The sequence below is a fragment of the Ambystoma mexicanum genome, chromosome 3q (assembly GCF_040938575.1).
Source record: "Ambystoma mexicanum isolate Mex_15411 chromosome 3q, UKY_AmexF1_1, whole genome shotgun sequence".
NCBI classification, from domain to species: domain Eukaryota; kingdom Metazoa; phylum Chordata; class Amphibia; order Caudata; family Ambystomatidae; genus Ambystoma; species Ambystoma mexicanum.
The window spans coordinates 274703017-274728614 of NC_090926.1; the positions used below are offsets into that span (position 1 = coordinate 274703017).

At 46.8% G+C, this 25598-nt stretch overlaps 1 protein-coding gene across 2 annotated transcripts in view; it reads left to right on the forward strand.

Annotated features, from left to right (window-relative positions):
* The window catches only part of SMARCC2 (SWI/SNF related BAF chromatin remodeling complex subunit C2), a 2756167-nt gene that overhangs the window by 458860 nt on the left and 2271709 nt on the right, over positions 1 to 25598 (forward strand). For both annotated transcript variants that reach the window (XM_069653753.1, XM_069653754.1), the window contains exons 4-6: positions 17453 to 17534; positions 17834 to 17926; positions 18826 to 18895. In XM_069653753.1, coding sequence (XP_069509854.1) covers positions 17453 to 17534; positions 17834 to 17926; positions 18826 to 18895 — 245 coding nt within the window. The remainder of the gene's footprint in view (positions 1 to 17452; positions 17535 to 17833; positions 17927 to 18825; positions 18896 to 25598) is intronic.

Genomic DNA, 25598 nt, shown 5'->3' on the forward strand with positions numbered 1-25598 from the left:
AAGCAACATGAACAAGTCTACACTAGGCAAATGAGAACAGGAAATAGGGTTTCAGGAAAATCTAGACAACAAGACAGGAGGGAATATCTTACCACAGGATCCGGGATTCCAACAAATATAGGAGCACCAGTTCCAGTTCCAGGTCCATAAACAATCCAACAGACTATCCCGACGGCACAAGGACGCCTAGGAGAACCTATCCCGACGGCACGAGGACGCCTGGTTGATTATCTGCTAAGCGTCTCTAGTCCAGAGAAAAGTCCGGAGATGTAGAAATTGGAACCTTTTGATGTACAAAAATGCGGTTGGACTGATGAGTCAGCAGAGAGCAATCCGTGAGACAAAGGTGAAGTCATACACTTGCGAGCTGCAGGGGGTCAAAATCGGCGTGCAAAAGAAGTCCTTTGAGCGGAAATGAGGTCGGCACTTGCCGGCTGCAGGGGTTGAATTCGGCAGGCAATAGAAGTCCTTTGAGTAGAAATGGGGTCGGCACTTGCGGGCTGCAGGGGTTGAATTCGGCAGGCAATAGAAGTCCTTTGAGCAGAAATGAGGTTGGCACTTGCGGGCTGCAGGGGTTCAATTCGGCAGGCAATAGAAGTCTTTTGAGCAGAAATGAGGTTAGCAAGCAGGTAGGCACGGGAGCAAGGCTCAGAGGAAGGGAAGGGTAAGGGGACGGGAATGCACACACCGTGAGGAGGACAAGGTTCAATACGTGCAGGACCTAAGGACTAACCGGAATCATGAAACAGAATAGCAAACCAAAAGCAAATTCAGACGAAAACAGAAAGCGAAGCACAAAGCTAATCCAGAACTGTAGTCCAAAAAACTTCAGTCAGAAGCAACGACCGCGGGTTTGTGGGCAGGCTTTATTTGTATCCCGTCATGTGTCTTGTTGTCATGTGACTTTTTTCTGATGACGGGACGTTTTGTTGCAAGTTTACTATATCTCCATGGCAACAAAGAGCGGGTCAGAAACGGGGCTGTCCTGTGTAGAGGATGGAATATTTTGCACGTACTATTTCTAATGTTTCTAGTACGGAACCTAGAACTTGGATAAGTAGAGCAAAAACGGAATGATCCTTGCCGGGCAACATGATTCCTAACAGACACTGGTTTGAAAATGCTCAATAAAATCTACCTAATCATTCAAGCTTAGATGGCGACAAACGGCCTCTGTCTTAACAATGACAAGACTGAGTTACTTCTCATCGGATCCTAGACCAGATTAAATAAACTAGACAGCCAGTTCAAATCATTCAGCATAGATGGCAAGAACATAAATGTCTCTAAGGAAGTGAAAACACTGGGAATCTTTCTTGACTCCTCCTTGACTCTGTCCAGACAAATCAACGCTACAGCATATACTTACAAACTAATTAATGCTTGCAGGCCATTCCTGTCGACAGCAAGTTGCACTTCCTTGGCAAGAGCACTTATACTATCTAAATTAGACTATTGTAATGCCTTGTATCTAGGGACCAATGAGCGAAATAAAAAAAAAACTGCAAATTCTTCAAAACAATGCGCTAAGAACTGCGCTTAACACCCCAAGAACCCACCATATATCGGCAACAAGACGCATTGTCCATTGGCTGTCAGCCAAAGACAGAATCGCTTTCAAAACTTTAGTACTCACTCATAAATGTGTCTCCAAATCAGCTCCCAAATACCTGGCATGTAAATTCACAAGAAACTTTTCTCACCGACCCACCAGATCACCTCACTTAAACTGCCTCAAGGTTCCTAGATTCAAGCTACAGAAAGCAGGGGGCAGCAGCTTTCCTGTACTAGCGGCGAAATTATGGAACTCCCTGCCTGCTGCCTTAAGACCAGAACCGTCATACTACTGCTTCAGGAAAAATGTAAAAACGTGGCTCCTTAAACAGGAGACACCATAATGCCTCGCTCATCCTGATTAACCTGTACATGTCCACGACACTATAATTGTCTCGCTCGTCTTGTTATCTGTATATGTCTGCTATGCACTTGTAACTACCTCCTTGTACAGTTTCTTACCCCTCTGTCATGCAATTGTAATGTGTAACCTTATGTAACGCTCCCAGATACCTTAGGGTTAGGTGCACTCTATAAATAAATAAAAATATAAATAAAACTCATTACAACACTTAATTAAAACATTTCAGAAAATTACAGTACATTTTCAATTAAATCAAACCCATCATTCCTTATGCATCATTGATGGTCAGCAATTACTAACAATGTCCTTTGTTAAAACATAAATGAAACATGGGCTAACGGATTCACTATTTGGGTCGATTTCCCGTCCTGCAGCTTGTCGCTGCTCCCAAGTTCGTTCTAGATTTAGCAATTTCCCATATGTAATGGGCAGCAGCAACTACAATCGGGTTCAGCTGAGAAGATCATGGACCAAAATGAATCTGATTCATAGCCCCCAGGCATATCCCCTATCGTAGAGCAATTGTAACCCTGGGCACTCTGTCAGAATGTGCCTACAGGACTCCACCTTGCCTGCATATTCAACAGCCTCACTTCTCGTGGTTCCTTTACCCAAGCCCCACTCATCTCTTTAACTGGGAGGATATTCAATCGTAATTATAAAATGAAACATTATAGTGGTAGGCTACAATATTTAGTGAGGTGCATGAGGTTGGTACCACGCTAAACCCTGCTTTATAAACTCAATATGGCACTTAAGCAGGGAAAGACCATCAAGAGTTGACACCCAGTCCCATAATAATGACTTTTTCCTTAGCTCAAACAGGAGTGGACATGTCCTCAATGTGCAGGCCAATGGCTTCTTATTGATTAGTGACAATATTTGTCTAGCTCTAATTGGCCATATTACCTGGTTTAAACGTCCTGTGAGCTCAGAGTAACGGGGGTAGGGTATTTGGAGTAACACTGGACTTTGTTGCAAAGATCTTCATTAATAGCTTAGTGCATCTCATCTTCCATAGCGTGGTGAGCGTTACCAGCCCCAGCTCCATTCCCGGGGCCTCCAAAGAGACAGCTTTGGGCAATCCTAACATTGACTTTAGAAGTTTCCCTTCCATCCTATTTAGCCAGTTGATAGTAACACTGAGGCAGATTCCAATCCATACAATAGGCTGGGGATTGCCGACTTTGAGTAAACCTCCCACATGGCTTCCACATACTCTCCCCAGGCCCTACTGATAAAATGTTTCAGTACCTTGCCACTTGCGAAATAGTTTTGTGGGCACCAGCCACCCAAACAATGTTGCAAAGGGAGTCCCAGGAAAAGGGCAACCCATATATAGGTAGGTGTTATCTTTATCCAACTTAATCCCATCTAGCCACTAGTTATGATTCACAGGCTTCTTGCCCTTAAGCTGGAGCTGTAAGATCTTAGTCTTCTGATGGTTAATGTTCATATCATTGTCTTTTTCATACTGCGACCGGGCATCCAAAGAATGTTGTAAGCCCAACGGGGTGCGGTCTAGGATAAACGTTTCATCTGCATAGGTGATCCAATGCGGTGGAGATTCCCCTGAGGCATGGGAGGTGGTTGCAACATTGGGAAAAGGCAATCCCCATGTCGTCCACATATAGGTTAAACAGCAGGGGTGCTAGAATGCACCCCTGCTTTATGCCCTAGTTGGTGGCAACAGCTGCCGTAACGGATCCTTCTTCCGATAAGCAGACTGAAACTGATGTTTCTGTATACAAGAGTCGATTTAAATAAAGTAGCTGTGGGTCAATATGCCAGGCAGCAAATTTACTCCAAAGTCGTTCTCGAGCTACAGAATCAAGATCCACTGAATAATCAATGAAAGAAAGGTAAAGTGCCCCATCCGTTCCTCTACAAACATCAGCCGACAAGATCTGAAGAGCCCACATGGCTAGCACTGTCGAACAACCTTTCCTGAAGCCAAGTTGTTGTGGCTTGAGAAGATGAGAAGTTTCAGCTCCTTCCTCCAATCATTTTAGAAGTATTGTGGCAAAAACTTTGCTAGAGTCCAACATAGCTGGTAATTGATATTTTCAGGGATCCCTATATGAGCCTTTTTTATCTACTGGAATTGGAATTGAAAGCCGACAGCTATCCTGGATCTCATAGCAATGGAGGATCTCCATAAACATAATGTGTAATACTTCAGCCCAGAACAGTGGGCTCCTTTTCAGCAGAACATTTGCTAACCCATCCGGTCCCGGGACGATTTCAATCCTGTAATGATGGCCGCAATGTTCGTGCTGCTCATGGCATCAATTAAAATGTCAACTCCCCGGGCTTGATAATTATCCGTGCAACCATGTGAGTTAATGTCCCAGTATGTCTCACCTAAAAATAGAGTCCACTGTTGCTCTGTGATACCACACAATCCTTTCGGGGACTTTAAAGCTAAATGGTTTCTGTATAGATACCAGAATTTATGGGAATCATTGGTCTTAATTAACTTATAGACCAACTTCGAACTGGCTGATAATATACTGCTTTTATGTTGCCCCAGCCAGTTTGTATATCTGGATCTCACAGTACCTATTTGAGTAGATAAGGAGGTGGATTTATTGCGCCTGATGTTGCCAATCTCACACTGTAAGGCCTTCTTCTTATAAATACCTATATCGAATATGTGAGACGTTCCATTCTGTACAAAGTCATGGTTAGGCCTATGAATGGGTAACCATACTATTTGCAGCAAAAACTCCAGTCGCCCATTACATTTACTAAGCAAATCATAGGGCTGCCAACCTGTCTTCTCAATACGCTCACAGATACTTCAGGTATTGGCCTCCATCCAGAGGATGCGATTGCTCTGGGCACAAACCTTTGCCCTACTCAATGCTGGGTTATTTCTTGTTTAAAAGTTAATGTTAAGTGTAGCCTTTAACATCACATGATCACTTAGCGTTGTAAGAGTGATCTCATAGTTATTAAACAACAAAGAGTGTTGGTAGCAAATATGCAATGAAGACTCGAGGAGCGATCTATAGCCTGCCTCGTGATTTTATCAATTAAAGAGAACTTCCCATTAGGTAAGAGAGGTTCTAGGTGCTAAAGTAACATAGGCCTTACCAATTCAATGCATATTTGGTAGCCGCTACTGAACATGTCTTAAATTGAGAAGGATCACTATCAGGCAAATGTAACTCCCAGCGTGTCAAACAAGGAGTATTGAAATCCCCAGCCACCAGTAGCTCACCACCTGGGTACATGCTATAACATTTCTCAAATGTATCTTTAATGCTACCACGTATGGATGCTGTCTTGTCTCCATTCGGAGGATCGTAAATATTAACAATCAACATGCTAGCATTAGTGTATGAGAAATTATTAATGCAATAGACATACAATTAGATTTCCTATCCATGCTGATCAGTTTAGCATCCATATTGAAGCGAGCTCCAGTGCAGAGCCCACCCACCCCCACTTGGGGTGGCCACTAGGGTTTATTGAGGCACCCTGAGTAAACAGTGTACCCATCCAGAAGTAAGCCAGATTTGAACCAAGTTTCTTCCAAAAGGAATATATCCACTGAGGTTAAGGCCTCAATACCTGCTGTGTGAAAGGAAAAAGAATTATAACCCTGTCTATTGCAAGATGGAACAGAGCACTTTGAACTATTTGCAATACTTAAATATTGACAGTCACCATGCACCGACTGCTAATAAATAAGTGTTCAATTTTATCTAACTATGGCTTTACCTAACCCCTCTCCCTGGCTGTTCAACCAATACCTGGCACTTCTTGCCCACCGCATTGCTGCTCTCTGCTCCAATTTTCAGTGCTATGTGGATGACACTGAGCTCCTTTTCAGGCTCCCTTCCGCCATCTCTTCTCCTTCTCTCATCTCTGTCTGTCTGTCCGCTATCCAGGAGTGGTATGCCACCAACGAGCTCTGCCTTAATGCCAGTAAGACTGAGATTCTCCTCATCAGCAGACCTGCTCCCTCCTTTCCTGTTGCTCTCTGGCCAGCCTCTCTTGGCCCTCTTTGTTCTCCCACCTGTGAGGCTAAAAACCTCGGGGTCATCTTCGGCTCCACTCTCTCCTTCTCTCCTCACATCCCTGACGTCTCTATGAAGTAACACTACCAGCTGCACCCCCTCAGAGATATTCTTCATTTCCTCTCCTTCCCCCAGAAGCTCTCTGTCTCCAGAACTCTGGTTCTCTCTACGCTGGACTACTGCAACAGCCTCTTTCTAAATCTGCCTGCTTCTACTCTCCGACCTCTGCAACTCCTCCTGAACAGGACTGCGAGACTTGTCCTTGGCCTCAAGCCCAGGGATTGTATCCCTCCTGGACAGAAATCTGTGCACTGGCTCCCAGTGGCTGTGAGGATTAAGTTCAAAACCCTCTGCATTGTCCACAAGGCCTTCTGGGGCCTGGGCCTCAATACCTCCACCTCTCTCTTCCTAAATATCTTCCTTCTCGAGCTCTTCGCTCATCCGCCTCCAACTCCCTCAGGGTCAGTCGTTTCTCCAAACGACGTGTTGGTGGTAGATCTCTTTCTTCAGCTGGGGCATCCCTCTGGAACAGCCTCCCTGCCTCCCTGAAACTTGAGGTGAACCATCTCCGGTTCCGGGAGCACCTCAAGACCTTCCACTTTGCTTCTGCTTTCTCTCCTCCTCTCCCCTGCTGAACTCTTGATTGAAACTGCACTGGTCACCTGGCTACCCTATGATCTCGGGCCCAGGTCCCCTCCCCCACCAGCTGCACACCTGCACTGCCTCCCGTGCAACCCCCCTGCACTTGGGGGCTGTTTCTGTATCCCTACAGTCCCCCCAGCTCCTGACTTGATGCCTGCACTTACTCCTGCACTTGCTACAAGCTGGCTGCACTTTTACCTATTGTTTTTATTTATTCTTTACTGTTGATCCTATGTATTGCTCTGCCCCCTACCTCTCCCCCCTGGCACTTTCCCCATTCCCCCTCCCCTGCACTTGCGTGATCGCAATGTCACCTGGCCTAGTAGGATTGTTGTCTTTGTCTTCCACCTGTTCCCCCTCCCTTGCTTCGTCGTGCCTTGAAAAACATGTGTATAGGCGCGTTATAAATGCCATATCGTATCATATCATGGCTGGACTTTAGCTGGGTTTGGGCCAGACGTACAGGTTGTTCCTTAAACTGTTTATGGTTTTTCGCTCTTACTTCCACCTCTTTGCCCTAAACATATGCAAATATTCACCTGGCACCTCTTCCTGTGTTACGCTCACCTGGTCTCTGCGGAGGCATTGGGGCACGGTTGCAGCCCTCCCTGAACTTGAATCACCCCCTTCAGGCCTCTACCTCAGTAAAAAATCTGTGAGCAGTGGTACGTGGTGATACTGCTCCTGCGTGGAGATAACAGTGTGTGAGTGTGCCAATCTGTGATTGTTGTACCTCTCGAACCCTTCACCCCAAAGTACGGTTTCTTTGAGTATACGCCCGCCCATAAAGCTCACCTGTGAATTATGGAAGATAAGTTCTCCGTCCTGCTACTTGTGGCAGGGGCGCGTTGAATGGGATCTACTTCCTTCACTGATCCCTGGTAAGGATTAGTGCAGTCCAGCTGTGACTATGCTTCTCCTTATGATTGGTAAGTCTTTCTTGAGCTCTTGTGATGCAGTTCATTCTGTTTAATGTCTTTATATGTTGCTCCTATTTATGCCCGCAATAATGTCTCTTCTGTTTTCTTCCCTTAGATGAAAATGCGGCCTCAATGCAGCTGTGAGACGCGAGACGCGGCCGGATGGAAGATGGATGCTACCGCAATGTTCGCCAGCAAGTAAGTGATGGTTTAAGGAAAAGCGCGAAGTATGGCAAAGCGCAACCTTAAACTGACTGTTTTTGCGATGTCTAACCTTGTCTTCTGTTTTTCCTTGCAGGCGCTGCTGTCGACGATGGAGCGTGTCGTGATGCGTTGCCAAGGTGAAGATTTCGGCGTTCTGGAAAGTGTAAAGATGAATACTTGGTTCACCGAAGAGATGAACAGGTAAGGAAAGCTTCCCCCAGTTGGTAAGTAGGCTGGCAGGAAGCAGGATGTCCAGGAAGCAGAATCTTCAAAGGTAAGTCTGACCTCAGGCGATGGTGAGCATTACGCTGCTTGCAAGTGAAGAATAACGCGAAGCTCTGTCTTGAGGATCGGGGCAGCTTCTACAGCTTAGATCGTGGGCACGCCCATTAGGGCCGGCTTACCAGCCACACCCTGCCACTCCTAGAGAGTGAGCATGTCCATTAGCAGCCACACCCAAGAATACACTTGGGGCTGCTTAATGGATGGAATGTTCAAGGTTAATGCATCCTGCTTAATGGATGGAATGTTCAAGGTTAATGCATCTGAAGTGTTATGTCCATAATAAAAGCTTTTTGGTGTTAAATGGATGTTCTTGTTTACTTTTGTTCATGAGCCTGAAGCCTAAGGCGCCAGGACAGTGTCCACCCAGGTCTCCTGTGCATGCAACCCCTGCATGCCTGTGCCCCTGACTTCATGACCACATCCTGACATACGCAAAACATAAGAGGTGATGACTGGAATTTTTGGAATTAATCCTAATTTCTGGCATTGCTCTGGGCAAACCATCTCTTTTCGCCTGACATACCTGGATGTCAAAACCCAGGTTACAGAGCTCTGATGCTGCTTATAGTAAGTACCCTTTCCACCAACACTAATGAAACAAAGGAGACAATGGACCAATTTGTGGAACTATGTCGTGTTGGCAATTCTACAAATTCAATATTGTGCGGCATCCGGATTTGTAGGCCCTGAATTTGGCTGAAGAGGGACATAAGATTCTAGCAGTTAAGAAGTTGACCTTGGTTTAAAGGTGCAAGCTCCTCAAAACTGTAGTAGGCGTTGCCTAAAGTTAGCAGTCCATGGGACCTCTTTGCTTCTTCTAGTGGTCATTGTTTGTGAGGCACTGCAAAGATTGCAGTGTTGGAATCACAGGCGCAGAGATATGTGAATAAGGGCCTCAAATTAAATGCTTTATGGCTTCCAGCTCGATCGGGCCCTTCATATGTTGCATTACAGAAGAAAACCTCTAGTTTGCCCCTACTAAATTTTGATTGGGCTGGGCATATACTGGGCCCAATGTGATGGATCGAGCTAAGCTCACTGCTGCTGTATTACACACTGGGGCTGGCCTTGGTCCAACTGCAATTGGTAGGTGTTGACCATTGCTCACCCACTCATGCCCCTGCAGTGCCGCTTGAGGTGCTAAGCAGGTTAGCCCCCTGTGGAAACCTAAATGGCTGCCCAGCCTGAGGAAATTCTTGCAGTCGCTGCAGAAAGTCTTATAGCTTAGGGAGCTGCATGGGGGGAGCGATGTGTTGACTACCCAACAGATTTTCCATAGTTTTAAGTATTGCGTCCAACCATGGCTTCCCCAGTTTGTTTGTGACGCGTTTAAGGCTACAAGTTCAGGAAATTGGAGCCTCTTGTCCATCGTACCAGGCAATTTATTGTCCATCGCTTTCGAATTGCACCGACTTCTATGAGATTTTGTTTTACAAGGTGCCTTCTGTGCCCCCAAGTTGGACATTGGAGGATGCAAGGTGGGTAGTTGAGTGGTTTTAGGAAGCATGACTTTTTTAAAGTTTTTGCTTCAGGACTGACCCATAGATATTACACTGATGTTACTTGTGGTAGACTGGTTATGAGGCAAACACGTAGATTGATTTGCCTGCGACATGATGGTTCAGATTTTTTTCCCTTTCGGCTGAGGCGTGTAATCCACTACCTCAACCTGTTCTTCTAAGTTGGTTAAGATTATATTTACGCATTGTTGGTACTATTGGCAAGGATAATGTCCACAACCATTGCGAAAACTTGCTTCACCTCGTTTTGCTCACTAGCCATAGCAGAACATAGGCCGAATATCATGTCCACCGAGAGTAGGTGAAAATGACAAATCATGTGCTCCGGTTGAAGTAGCGATCATCAAGCTTTCCAGTGAACTGTCAACAGGGACGCCAGACAAACCGTGTATTGCTGTGTTGTTTCTCCTATGGACTTCCTGTGCAGGTTGAGACACATGTTAAGCAGTGAATTGTTATTATCAACGGTATTAATTCATAGCTGCGAACTCATGAGTGGAGAAACATTGGTAGAAAGAGGTGTGGAGGGCTAGTGTGACTTCAAATGATTTGTTGATAAGAAACGGTTTGTCATCTTTAACTCCTCGGTCTGTTTGTTTGACGCTGATTTGAGTGCATGCTCTACCGGTGGTGGTATGTGCACCCACTGCCCATCCACTGTGGGATCACTTGGAACGAATTGCTGCACTTGAGGTCGACGCCTGCCGACCAGTTGTCTGCGCGTCAGCAGGTGCTGCCGTTTAGAACGGCTCCTTAAAGCGTAGGTGTGGGGTAGAGAGGTTTCATCCCTCACCTCTTAGATGTGTTTTGTTCGCAGTGACTCGTATAGCTGAGCAAGCAGATAATTTACAATGTGTCGGTCTGAGGAAATATGTGAGCTTCAGTCAATCTCTTAAGGAAATACTTTAAGAAGGTATAAGAAAATCTATGGGTGCTCACTTAGCCAGTACCCGCTTTACCTGGAGCCGCCACAGACCATTCGTCCTCGACCACTCCATGTGGCAGATGGTGTTTTATGAAACACTGGTGAGTAAGCTCCTGCTCCGAGATGAAAACAGTAGACAGAATATTTCCAAAAACAAAAGCAGCAAGCTGTTCTCGCAGTTACCACAGACCACTCGTCCTCACCACTCTGCAAATAGAGGTATTTGTCAGAGAAAGGGAGGGTTTCCCCGTAGGTGGCAAGGAAAGCAGGAGTTTGGGACTCACCAGCTTCGCAGATAGACCAAGCTAGAGAAGCCCTGCCCACAAAATGTACCTGTTCTGCAAGAGAAATCATAGGAAGTCCATTTGAGAATTGTGTAAACAGTTCCAAGATGGCATCTTCAGAGAACTTAACTTTCTTCTCCGTAGGCACCCTTTTATCCTGACTGACTTTGTGTCAATTTCAATATTTCATCACGCAGTCTCCACTGTTGTGATTGTGTCCATATTTGCCTGCTCCAATGAAGCAAACCTCCGTGTTTGTGGCTCATTTCAAATTGCCAATAAGTAATTAAGTAGACAAGAGACCAACAAGTCAGGTGGTGATTTCTAAATCAAAGCACCATCAGTTTCCTGGAAAAGAAACTTTATAATACTGACATATTAGTGTATTAATATGGATTTCTAGAATTTGGCTGGTCGACAGAATTTTGGAGGCCACTTTAGTTATAGTGAACTGGGAACTCAGAGAGGCTAAGCAAAACCCAATCAAGGTAAACGCGAAGTGCTGTCAAGGCTGTTCTCTAGAGAGTGTGAGTGGGGTTGAGGGCCCTCAATCAGGCCACACAATATAATACACAATAATTCAATTTAGACAGGAATGTACAAAAACGCAAATACTTATGAAAAATGAAAACATCAGGTGATATCGCACAATACTCAATAATAAACATTTGAGGCTTGTGGATCTGCTTAGAATCATCGGATGCATACACAAACACGTAATCAAAACTTGCTACTATGGTCATCAATGGAAATGTCACCAGAACAAAAAGAAACAATAATGAAAATAGATTTAATAATAAACAGCAACATGTTAAATGATCAAATCACTATATAGAATAACACATCTAGATTCATGCACGTCTGAGGGTCAGACGCTTCTCCAAGCAGAGAGTTGGGGGCAGATCTATCTCCCTGCCTCTCTCAAACTTGAGCAGAACCATCTCTGGTTCCGGTAGCAACTCAAGACCTTCATTTTCGCTTCCGCTTTCACTCTTCCTCTCCCCTGCTGATGCACCAAACTGCTGCACGCACTGGTTACCTAGTCACTCTCTGAACTCGGGCCCCGGCTTCTGCATGTCTAGTTGCCCTTGCACTGCCTCCGTGCTCCACAGCACTTAAGGGTGTGTATCTGCAACCCTACAGTCCCTTCTTTCAAGACCTTCCTCCTCACTTCAGCCTTTTTCCCTCTTCTCCCCTCCTGATCTGTTTTCTCTCTGCACCGTGCACCTGGCCCCCCTCTGTCCTGTGGGTCCAGGTACCTGCTCACCCTGCCACCCTCCTTCACTGCCTCCGGGCCACCCCTTGCACTGGGGTCTGTATCTGTACCCATACAGTCCCCCACCCACTTTTCTTCTGCACTTATCAGATACACCCTATCTGGCTAACGTAGCACTTGCCACTTGATGGCTGCACTACCACTGTTTATCGCCTTTATTTATTTTTCGTATTATTTATTCTGTTCTCTCCTATTTCCGCACTTTCCACTTCTACCCCCTTCCATGCACTTTTCTCCTTTTCCCTTTCCAATGCACTTGCATGTTCTTAATGTGACTGGGCCTGGTAAGATCATTGTTTTTCTTCTCCCCTGCTCCCCTCCCTTTGCCTGGTCGCGCTCTAAAACACTTATGTATGAGCGCAATATAAATAAAATATATCATATCACGGCACTTATGAGCCACCCGCTGGCTGCACTTGTGAGTTAACTGCACTTCCCCCTCCCCCTGGCACTTCTCTCCTTCCCTCTACCCCACACTTGCACCATCTGAATGACACAAGGCCTAGTAAGATTGTTATTTTGTCCTCCTTTGTTTGCCCCTCCTTGTCTTGTTGCGCCTAGGAACACTTGTGTACAGGACACGTTATAAATGCCACATCATATCAAATCACATGTGCAAAAAAACACCTTATCCCCAACTATCAGCAACGCTCGTGTCCACATGCCATGCAGCAGATTAAATCGAGAGCAGCGTTCAGTAAAAAGACTCACCTGGTATGGAAGAGCTTCATGTATAAAGATCAGCTGCCTTGTCTCGGTAGGATAGCTCGGGGGAAACGCGCTCATCTTGGAAGCAAGACAATGCAGATCAATGCAGGTTCGATCCCCGGGTCCGCGCTTAGAAACTTTTGGTATTAAGTGTGTTATAAATAACCAATTACAATTACACCAGCGTCTCCCATGTTGAGCTAGCGAGATAGATTCCTAACATCCGTAATACCTATGTATATATTTTTACCTTAGCACTGGGTTGCACCTTGTTTTGTTCTATGCATGTTTACAACAGTATTATTATTAAATCTGTCTTCATTATTGTTTTTTGTTCTGCGACTCAGTTGGTGCCATTCCCATTGATTGCCTTAATAATACGTTTTGATTACTTGTTTGCGTATTCATCCCATGCAACACCAGTCCTGTTGTTATGATGTATCTTACTCTAGGTGTTGATGAGTTATGGGATTTTCCCACCTCTTTGGTTAAATATAGAATCACATTCTTTGCATACACCTACATCTATTGGTTTATCGATTTCGAAAATGTATAAAGACTGGGTGTCACTTTAATTCTATCCCTACTGTGACATGTACTGTATCCATGATCCCTCACATGTTGAGGTCCTCAGATTGTTATTTTTCTGACCTGAAGTTGCGTGGAGTATATATTGAATGTGAAGAATTGTTTGTAAAACCGCACATAACATACAAGTTGTGTATGGTGCTTCTACTCCCAACGTGGGGAGGCTGGATGGGCACATGTGAAACTAAGCAGATACAAGCATCAGAAAGACGAGTAGAGGTATGTAATATGTCTTCTGAGGCTTGTGCATCTGCTTAGAATTACATGCTTTGCATAGACTAGCAAGCAGTACCAGGAGAAGGTGATGGGATGTTTGAGAAACCTGAAGATGTCTCACCCGCTAGTCCCTAGGGATCTGTCATCCAGGTGGCCAGGACATGGCCATCGCTATTGGATCCAGTTCCTGGGGGTGGACAAGTACGGGAGGATCACCTGGATGAGGACGTCTTCAGGGAGTGGAAGTGGCACACCGAAAGGTGAGACGCGGTACCCCCTTCTTAATGACACCTTTGCCCACCCTACCCCGTAGGATATTTTGAAACTCTACCCCCCCTTTCCTACACATACATTTTCTCACACTGCGAAAGACAACAGACTAACACCAGAGCCGTTTACCTGAGATGTCCCAACACAAGGGTCAGGCAGAATCAGGCAATTGTCGATAACTACACACACCTGCTGGCCCTTTCCCTTCCTCATAGGGATAAAAGGCGGAGAACGAGAGCACACTTTGAGCAAGGTTGAACTCGCGAGAAAGGAGCTATTCTGGAATGGCAGTTCAAACAAAGGAGAAAGGCGATGGAAACTGAAAGGATGGTACCGAGGGAATTGCCCTTGCCCTTTTCAACCCGGAGCCGCAAAGCCTTTGATAAAAGAAAAGTAAGACCGGGAATTGCAGCTGGCGTTTGTTGTGGCAGATGTAAACGGTACACGGGGCCCTCCCGCACTGATAGCCAGGGCGGGGAAAAGAGCTTACTGCTGTGGTACCGTCGTTGACTCCAACAGAAGAAAAGCTAACAGGTTCAGCAAAGCCGGTGAGTCGGGGAAAATTGATAGTGCCCCGGACTGTGTTAAGCTCAAAGTTGCAGTGGTAACATTTGCATAAAAGAAAAGAAGATAATAGACAAAGGTCTTTTGTGAGCAACCGAGGTATTAAGGTTATAGTGGTCCGGTACAGCGTGGCTGCTCCTTTGAAAGACTGTAACGAATACCCCGCTCCTGAACAAGGAGGATATGCTGAACTGAGAAAACTACAAGAACCAAGAGATCCTATGGGAGGCCAGCGAGAGATGTCAAAGTGGTCATACAAGGGTCAAGTCAAAACCCCTTGTACAGTCGAAAGTCTTTAACATGTTGTGAATTGAAAAACAAAGTGAACTGCATTGTGGTGACAAACGTGAACCCTACTGAGGGATGTCCACAGTGAGTTGTTGGTCTGAGCCCGATTGAGGGAGGGTGACAACATAAAAGGGACCGAAGCCCGGCTGAGGGGGTTCCTCGGATGAAGAGTAATCGCCCTTCGTGAAAGTAAATAGAAGGAACTTTTGTTTGTTTGTGATGCAACAGGCCCTCTGAAGAAAGAGACTTTACATAAAGAGACTTGGGCATGGAAGGTCCTGATGAAGAAAAAGGAACTGTAAACTGGTGCCGGAGAAGCCCAGAAGTGTGCTGTGCTTGAGTCCCACCTTGTCCTCTGCTTCAAACGTCGGTAAGGGAGACCCCGACCATAACATCCTGATTTATCATTTGAGAACACGTATTTCTTTTCTTATGAACATTATCCCACACTATTTTGTAGCATAGCGGTAAGGATTGGCAATAGGATTTTTCTTTGTATATGCCCTTTTTATTTGACTCGACTCCATTAGCACTGTATTGTTATTAGTTGATGGTCGTAGTTTGCTCCCATCTTAGATTTAGGTTTAGATTAGGCGTTAATCTCGCCCATTTTTACAGTTTAATAAACACTTTTGAACTGTGATTACTTGTCTGTTTTGCTTTGATATCATGCCTTCCTTACAGTTGATGGAAGAAACCGAGACAAACAAATCTTGTTGCACTGCTTGTCCCATCTGTGAGTTATTCCTGGCCTAGGTGTCAACACAGTAATGCTGTGTGAAAGTGTGTACTGAACTCCATGTGGCTGCTTTGCAGATTACTTCCAGTGGCATGCTCGCTGAACGATAATGAAGCCCCTTTGCCACGTGTGGAGTGAGCTTTTGGTGTAAATGGCAGTGTCTTGTTTGACAATGTGTAACAATGCTGGATGCAATTTACAATCCATCTAGAAATAGTAGCCTTTAAGACAAGGCCCCCTTCTCTTCTGCTGAGGAAACAAATAACTGTTGAGTTTATTTTTGTTGAGGTACATGACTGCCCTTTGAACATCTTGAGTGTAGCTTTCCCTTTCCCCTCAAACTGGTATTCTTCCCGCCTAATTCTCTTAAATCACCCTTCTAGATATTTGAGCGGAATCCCTTCAGGCTATAGTTCAAAACATTCCATGTGCCTTGAGCCTGCTAGATTCTTACACAGCGCTTGCTATGATTGGTCATCTTTTTCTACTAAGTCAATGGACGGATAATGACCGAGAAACCGTTTACTTCGCTTCAGTCGTCTTCCTTCAGTTGAGGTGTGGTCCTTTCTTTCTTCCTGTCAATAAACATGGTTGGCTGTGGAGTGATCAAATGCTTGGCGCTATGGCTGAACCTTTTCAGCTTTTTCATAACACCCACTTTCTTAAATTCATAGTAGTTATGACGGCTTTCATGGGTGCTGATGATTAAGCCACTGCAGTGCTGTGGAGGTCTGTGATCGACTTATGAATGTCTCCACCACATTCACGATTGTATTGGTGTTCCACATTTTAAAAACTCAATTAAAGCTGAAATGTTGCTGATGAACTCCCGGTTTGTCAACCTTACTCTTTACTTGTGGACTTAGTACATCTCCAGGTCCCCACTTCTCTTTTGTCTCCCAGGTGACTACTATCTCAAAATGTCTGCTACCATCCGATTATCTGTAAACTAATTTCACTTGTGTTGGCAGTAGCCTGTCTGGACATGACTACTGCAATAGCATCTATACTGAATTTCAAGCCAAAACGTTACAAAGGTTTTTGAAGCTCTTTCGTCCTTGGACCTAAAACAGTCAGACCACATCACATGGGACTGCGATTGGGTGCTGATAAAACAAAGCATTTATTTTAAGATTATTTCTTTGACTCATATATCCATATACGGTCAGGTCCCACACTTCCCTCTGCTTGCTAAACTCAAGCCCACTGAGACTAGCACGCTATCAAGGTTATCACCAAGGTTATTCTCTTTGTAAATCATTATCCCCCCTACCTGTGCCATAAACTGTCCCATCTGAGGTTCACATCAGCCGCAAAGAGATACCTGTTACTTGTAACATGTGGTTTAGCGCATGGTCCGAAATGCCTGCTCTTTCTTCCTCCAATATTCTTTCTGTATACCTCGACGAAGCTAACGTGATGGTGTTTAACGCTTTAAAAAAATCCATAAAAAAGATAAACGAGAACAGAAAAATGAGTGATAATTCATTTTAATATCCAAGTGCTGAAACCAAATTCTGCTACATTCCAAACAAGAGAGCATCCAATGCTCCTCTGTTATGTTCTACATTATCATCTGCACTCCCAGTCCTGGGAACCGTAGGGAGTTCTATCATTGCACTCAACTCCATATATGAAGGGCTTTTCATTTAGAGCAAGCATTGTATCTAGCCCTTTGAATTTAGTCTGTTAGGTTTTGCTGAGCTGGTGGATGGCCATGTGACATGAGCACATGTTAATTCAAAGGTGATAGAGCATGCATATAAAAGATAAACTAGGAGGAGCCACTCATCGCCCTTTACCTTCCACCTCCTGCGCTCATCCTTCATCGCGCTCATCCTTCATCGTTAGCTTGGTTCATGTGATTCTGAATTGTAAATCAGTTTTTATTTGTATTTCAAGATACAGAATTGTGTAGCTGTGATCGATTGCTCGGTGCTTTGTTTTACTTTGTATGGTCTCCCAACCTGTTGGCCTACCTTTTGAAGGTGTTCACACAGTCTTGCCCTAATATAGTATTACATACAGCCTTTTTGCTGCACATAGTCTTACACACAGTTCCTTTTCTTTCAATAAGGCGGAGGTTTGATTTCCAGAACCCATCACGGATGGATCGCAACGTGGAGATGTTTATGACAATTGAGAAGTCCCTGGTTCAGGTATTTGCATGTCCTTTCTGATTACTACTCCTTTGCCCCATCACATACCATATCTCTGCTGCCTCTGCCCCATACCGCCTACCTCACCTTTCCGCTGTCTCACTCTTGCCACGTCACTTACTTGACTTTACCACCTCTCTTGTGCATCTCTTTCATCCCTTGCTCGTTTTTACTTGTCCTAGAAATCGCACTGCACTGATTAAACTGAGCTGTAGTATTTAACTATTAGTATTACGTTTTGCCTATGACATTTTGTAACAATTGTACGAGAACTGATGCGTAAATGTTTGCATCTCCAGAATAACTGCTTGTCACGGCCAAACATTTACCTACACGCGGAGATCGAACCCAAGCTGCTCAGCAAACTGAAGGACATCATAAAGCGGCACCAGGTACATAGTTCTGGAGGTTGTACCTGATAAAGCATTGGAGATGCTATCTGTAGATGCAGGAGGAGGGGCTTAATAGAAAGCAGAGCAGGCGCAGCCTTCTGTCGGGGTGTTGCCGGGGCCCAGAGGACAGACCAGCTTCAACATTGCTCGGGCAATATTGGAAGCCAGAGGGGATTTAGGGATAGTGCATGGGGGTGTGGAGCAGATAGGGACAAAGTACACATTTCAAGACGTGATCATGGCAGAGATTCCAAATGCACCTTAAGTATACGCATTGGGCTTGAACACGTACCACATACAGCTCCCAAAAACAAGAGCTGTCTTTATGGATCTTGAACCTCACAAAGTCTTGTAGGAGCAGTTAAAGTATCCAGAGTAGAGGGTACATTTGGAGGATAAATTTGATTGGGGAGATAAAAATTAAATTGATGGAACCCCTGGGGTCAGGAAACCTGCATGTATTGTCACATTGTAGTAGTGGAAGAAAGAAGGGCTGTGACTAAAGAAGTCATGTCATGAGTACGTTAGGAAGGACGTGCAAAAGATAAAATTGTCTAATGCATGGAGGTTAGGAGGGACCAGGGACTTGCTAGAAAGGAAGAGGGCACGTGAGGACTAAGGAGGAGGTTTGTGTGCGTGTCTCCGTAAATATTTGTATGGTTGTCTCTTCCAGGCATGAATCTGCTGCTATGCACCATTGTCTTTGTGCTTTGGTCTGTTCGTGCATCAATCTTTTTGTGTACACGTGCCTGTTTTGGGGCATTTTTATCTATGCCTTTTGTGCTGTTGACTTTGACTTGTTGAATGTGCTGTTAGGGTAAATCTTGTGGGTTAGGGTCACAGTCCAGGTCTTAGAGTTTTTATCGCAGTGCCTGATAGGATTACAAATTGTGTTCCAGGGCACTCTAACAGAAGATAAAAGCACTGCCTCCCATGTGGTGGTGCCTGCTCCGAGCAGTCTGGAAGAAGGTGAGTGCCCATGTTTTTCTTTCACTGCATCTCTGATTTGCTTACCCGCTAACCCATTAATGGTCATCATTCTCCTTTACTAATGTACTAGTAATATTACACATCGCCAATGTCAACTATAGCTATGCACAGTTTGTGCCATTTAAGGATATGCAAAACCGTAATGTTCGTAAGTGCTATATTAAGTTTAGACTGAACTTTCTGCATACTCTGGAAGCTATTGGTCCTCGCATTGGTCTCTCAAGAGAAAAGCGCACATGTAGAATGTGCAAAATGGATTGTGTGGAGTCCCTCTTTCATTTGGTGATGGAATGACCTACATCATTGCAGAGGAGAATTCTCTTTTTAGGAAAATGTGTGCACTCTGTATATGCTATAATTCCACCTAATTTTTTAGCAAGATTAGTAGATGGGAGTCGGGTCTCTTTGATAGTTGCCTTAGTGGCTTTTTTAAAGGACATTTTTCCAAATTGGGGGACATTATATAACTGTTTTAAATTGACTGCTCTTATTGTTCTTTATTATTAGGGTTTTGTGAACTTTTTATGATGTGTATTTTAGCTATCTGCATTCATTTTATTTACTTGGCTCAGTGATAAGGTGGCCAATATTTTTGTATTTTTGATATATGTATATTTATGTATTGGGTATGGTTGTCATATTTTTTAATGTGTGTACTGTTGTATTAGTACATGTGTAAGGTCTGTTATTAATCAAATGCACAATAGTTTTTTTTTTTTTAAATCATAATTTCATTGTTATTTTATTCCTTGTTGGCCAGCATTTCATTATTGGTTTCATTAGCAATGTTATATCTGTACCAAAGACATAAGCAAGCCGGATGAGTAGAGTGGGATGTTATACGGCCATGAATTGCAACATAAATGACTCGGCAGACAGAGAGGAAAAATGAACACAAACTACCATTGATTTCACATATATTTATTAAGTGGGATCCTGGGTGAGGATTGCTATGTTATTAGGGAGACACAGTTCCGTACACTGATGCCATTGCTAAGTTGATCAGATGAACCCTACGTTGTGATTATTATTCTTATTAACTTATCAAACTAAAGATGTGAAATTGATATTGCGTCTGACATACAGTTGCAGATTTATGCTGTGATTTTTTTTTAATACTTTAACATTTTCCATATAACAGCATCTATTGTTAACCGAATAGACTGCTGTTCTACAAGACTAGTCACATCTTATAGTCTGCACTTGACAAAGATGCAAGTCAGCGCTCAAATCATACAGTCATTGTGGTTATGACATTAACTCGACATAACCATATCAGTTTCCTCCCTCCATCCCCCTGTTAGTTACCATACCATAGCTGCATTCGATTCTGAACCTGCTCTTGCCTATCCTGTTGAACCTTCCACCCATAAACTATGCTAGTATATCTATTTCGAGGGGATTGGGTCCTCCAACATATTCCATATCTATGACAGGTAATGTCCACAGCTGTGCTGCTTCGGAAAATCTTCAGCTCCTGCGTCGATGACTTCGATGCGCCGTCCCCGAGGACCTCCTCCGACGGCCGACGTCACCCGATGTGATAAGTAGGACGCACAACGCCCATAGCCTCAGTTCTGGTTTTTCCGCGAACGTGTTCGCTTCGTGAATCTCGGTACGCCTCGACTCTTTGGAGTTTGCTGGTTTCTTCTCGGTTCGTTGAACCTGTTCGGTTTTTTGTGAAGACCTGTTCGTGGCGATGTCTACTTCGTCTTCAACCATGCGTCCGGGCTTCAAGAAATGCGGGGACTGTGGGTACAAGATGTCGGTCACGGACTCGCACGACGCCTGCCTCTGGTGCCTAAGGGGAGGCCCACGATACGCACGACTGTGTCGACTGCCAGTCGCTCACGGCAAAGGCCTTGCGGGAACACAAGAAGAAGCTGTCAGTAGGTCGGGTGTCTAAGCCCAGGAAGTCAAGGTCTGCAGGGCTTTCGACGGATGACTCGAGGGGCGACTCTCTGCATCATTGTCGGAAGTCCAGTGGGTCTCCTTCCAGGAGTCGGTCTCGCCACTCCTCCGCCTCTTCGAGGCATTCCCGGAAACGCCGGCATCGGTCGCCTTCCCAGTCCTCTTCCGAGGACTCCGCCCGTCGGCGGGTTGCATATCCCTCCATGCAAGCGACACTGGAGGAATAGGCTTCCTTCGGGAAGCAGATGCTAGCGATTCTTGAATCGCAGGGCACCGGTCCGTCCGCGCCTCCGAGTGGGGTCGGTCGGTACCGGTCGAGACACCGCTCGTACGCCTTCGGGCTCGGGTGGTCGGCACGGCTCGCGGGAGAGGTCCTGCTCGGACAAGGGTAGCCGTTCTCGCCATGCCCGTTCCAGGTCCCGGTCCTCGACGCGCTCGAGACCACGTGATCCTGTGCCGTCTTCGAAGAAGACGTCGACGCCTGTGGCGCCGATGTCGTCGACGATTTCTCTCGAGGCTCTGCCTCCGAGGGGGTCGTCGATGCTGTCGGCACCTAGGTCGTCGAGAGACACGCTCGGAGCTCCGGCTTCGAGGCCTGTGTCGACGCCGTCGATGCTGGCGGCGCTGCAGCTGACGCCGATTCGCTCGATGTCGACGCCGTTTCTGTCGACGCCGACTCGTTCGGCACCCTCGATGCCTTTCGAGGCGGTGGTGTCAGAGGGGCCCTGTGGCACGGGGTTAGCCCCTAGAAAGGCTCTGGCTAAGGTCAGGCACTGCTTTGGTCCCCAGATGTCTTCCTCTCCCCGCCTGGAGTACATTTCAGAGGGTGATGAAGGCTCTGATGACGGCTTGGTTCCGGTTATGGTACCAGATGAGCTTATCTCGGGCCATAGCCAGTTTGATGACCTGAGGCAGTCACTGCATGATGCCAGTGGACTGGACACCTCTCCAGAGGTGGAATTTTGTAGGCCGGAGCCTGGCACTCATGCTGATTCTTCGTATCGGCGCCTTATGTCTGGGAGTTCGTTCAGGATGATCTCACGGGCATCCTTGATCTTGGTCCCCCCACTGATCCGGTTTTGTCGTTTCATATGGCTCTGCAGAGAAGGGTGGCGGCGGCTTGGACTGCTCCGGAGAGTCTCCCGACAGTGGGCAAGTCTTTGTCGCGAAAATACCGTCCAGCCAGTAGCGACCCCTGCTACTTGTCCAGGCACCCCACTCCGGAGAGTTTGGTGGTGCCGGCGGCTACGGCCCCGACAAAGCAGACGTATCCTACCATCCCTCCGGATAGGGACGACAAACGTTTCGACGGCTGGGCGAATAAAGTGTTTTCTTCAGGGGGTATGGCGCTTCAGGCGGCCAACTCCATATGTGCCTTGTCTCGTTTCACACACACTCTGTGGAACTGTGTTGCATTAGCGTCTGAACGTATTCCCGAAGCGGCTGAACGGGATGGTTTCCTTGCTATGGTTCAGGATGGCAAGGATGCCATGTGTGAGGCCATTCACTCGGGTTTGGACTTGACAGATTGTGTCAGCCGATCCATGGCGGCGAGCACTGTAATACGCAGGTTTGCGTGGTTGCGGAAGTCTGGGTTCGCTCCTGATGTGCAGTCCCGGCTCCTCAACATGCCCTATGACGGTGAACATCTTTTTGGCAGCAAGGCTGACGAGAGCCTTGAGGAGTTGCAGACCTCCAAAGCTGCAGCAAAGTCGTTGGGCGCTGCAGTTCGCCAAACTCCGCCTTTTCGTCCTAGGGGACAACAATGGAGGGGTGGTTCCTTTCGCTATTACTCATCCTTCAGTAAAGCGAGAGGTGCTAGCAGTCAAAGAGGCCACCGTAAGAGTGCCAGAGGTGGAAACAAGGGTACTCCAGGTGCCAAGGCCGCTCGGGCAGTTGCCTCTTTGCCCTCAGGCAACGCCGCAGCCGCTACCACTCAGTCATGAGGCCAGGTCCCATGGTTCGCCGGTTGGAGGAAGGCTGGCGTAGCATCTTGTAGAGTGGCAAGCCATTACTTCAGATGTGTGGGTTCTGGAGATCATAACCCACAGCTACTGTCTTCCTTTTCGGCAGAGGCCTCACGACAATCCACCTGGGAACCTCTCTTTGAAGAGTCCAGATCCGCTCCTTGCGCAGGAAATTCAAGCTCTGCTGGAGAAAGGCGCCATAGAACTGATGCCTGTAGCGGAGAGGAACAAGGGATGGTATTCCCCTTATTTTTTGATTTCGAAGAAAGACGGGGGATTGAGACCCATCATGGACTTGCGCGGTTTGAACAAACTCCTCAGGAAGGACAAGTTCAAGATGGTTACTCTCTCTCAAGTCCTCCAGGCCCTTCAACTTCAGGACTGGTTGGTGTCTCTCGAACTCAAGGATGCTTACTTCCATGTGCCGATCCATCCCAAGCACAAGAAGTACCTGAGGTTCGCGGTTGGCGACTCGCACTTTCAGTTTCGGGTCCTGCCGTTCGGATTGACCTCCGCCCGAGGGTTTTCACCAAGCTCATGGTGGTGGTGGCAGCGCAACTCGGGAAAGGGAGATTCACGTCTACCCCTACCTGGACGATTGGTTGATCAGGGGGAGCTCTCCCGAGCAAGTCCTGGATCATCTGTCCGTCACCTGCCACTCCCTTCACAAGCTGGGCTTCTCCCTAAATTTAAAGAAGTCCCATTTGACACCAACGCAGCAGCTCCAGTACATCGGCGCAGTGCTTGACACATCCCTGGGGCAGTGTTTTCCTCCCCAGGTGAGGAAACTTGTGCACCATCTGCTGAATGTGAAGAGCCAACTTGCCCAGAATCTCCCAGCGTCCGAGTTCTTGAGACTGCTCGGCCTCATGGCATCCTGCATTCTTCTGGTGCCAGAGGCTCGTCTGCAGATGAGATCTTTGCAGTGGGCACTCAAGCTCCAGTGGTCTCAGTCCTCCGGCAGGCTGTCGGACCCTGTTCAGATGCCGCCCTCGGTCGCCCAGGACCTTCTGTGGTGGGCCGTCGAAGGCAATCTGATGAAGAGGGCCCCATTTTGGCTGCCCTGGCCGGAGGTGACGATCGTGACGGACGCATCCCTCACGGGATGGGGAGCTCATGCCAACGAGTTGACAGTCAGCGGTCGTGTGGTCTCCGGTGGAGTCCAGACTCCATATCAATCTGTTGGAGCTGAGGGCCGTCAGGCTAGCCCTGAAGGCTTTTCTGCCGACTGTGCGAGGAAAGTGTGTCCTGATTCTAACGGACAACACGGTGGCCATGCACTACCTCAACAAAAAGGGGGGGCAGGGTCACTTCCTCTGTGCAGGGAGGCGATGCAGCTTGAGTTCTGGGCCATCCAGCAGGAAGTTTCGATCTTGGCTGTTCATCTGGCCGGAGACGACGACGAGACGGCTGACGCTCTGAGCAGGCAGAGCACGGTCTCTCATGAGTGGGAGCTGGCTCAGGAGATTCTCCTGGAGATCTTCGCCCTTTGGGGGACCCCTCAAGTAGATCTCTTCGCCTCCAGTGTCAACCGGAAGTGCGAAAGGTTTTGCTTGTGGGAATTTCCTCCAAAAGGAGCCTTAGGAGACGCGTTCATGGCGGAGTGGTCGTTCCCACTGCTGTACGCGTTTCCTCCAGTCCCCGTCATCCCGCAAGTACTGCAGAGGTTACGGAGGTTCGGCTCCCGGATGATCCTCATTGCTCCGGCGTGGGCCCGGAGGATGTGGTACCCGGACCTTCTCGACTTGTCCATCTGCCCTCCACGTCGTCTTCCCTACCGAGACGATCTGCTCTCACGGGAGGGGGGTCAGGTTCTCCATCCAGAGGTCAGATCGCTCAACCTTCATGCATGGCTTCTGAAAGGTTGAGGTATAAGGATTGGGACCTCCCTGAAGACGTAATGGAGGTGTTGCTCTCGGCCAGGCGGCCGGCAACAAAGTCTCTGTACCGTTGCCGTTGGAGAAAGTTCTGCGACTGGTGCAGGGTTAAGAACGTGGATCCTTTTAAGTGTGACATTCCCATGGTTCTGTCTTTTTTGCTTTCCTTGGCCCACAGGGGCTTGCAAGTGGGGACCATTAAAGGTTACCTGGCGGCGCTGTCCATCTTTAAGCGCTCGCCTGAAGAATGTTCCTATTTTAAGATTCCTTTAATTTCTCAGTTTTTGAAAGGGCTCGCTAATGTGTTCCCTCCGTCACCTTTTCTGGTGCCGGGTTGGGGATTTGAACCTTGTTCTAAAGTTTCTTATGGTTGCTCCGTTTTAGCCTTTACATTCTTGCCCTTTGAGGCTGTTAACTCTGAAAACGGTGTTTTTGGTTGCGGTTACTTCCGCTCGCAGAGTGAGTGAGTGAGTTACAGGCACTTTCAGTTAAGCCACCCTTCACTGTGTTTCATAAGGACAAGGTTGTCCTTAGAGTTCGTCCTTCATTTCTTCCGAAGGTGGTTTCGGAATTTCATTTGAGCCAGAAGGTTGTTCTTCCGGCGTTCTATCCTCCTCCACATCCTGGTAAGGAAGAGGAGAGGCTCCATAGGCTTGATCCTAGGAGAGTGTTGAGCTTTTATATTTCACGCATGTCCCGGGTCAGAGTGGACGATCAACTTTTCATTAGTTACGCTGGAAAGCGTTTGGGACAAGCTGTGATGAAACAGACTTTGTCTCGTTGGATTATTTTAACTATCTCCGAGTGTTACCGCCTGGCGGGTAAGGACCCTCCGGCTGGCTTGCGGGCCCATTCTACCAGGGGAGTGGCTGCGTCTACTGCCCTGCAGAGGGGTGTTTCTATTTGTCACATCTGTGATGCAGCCAC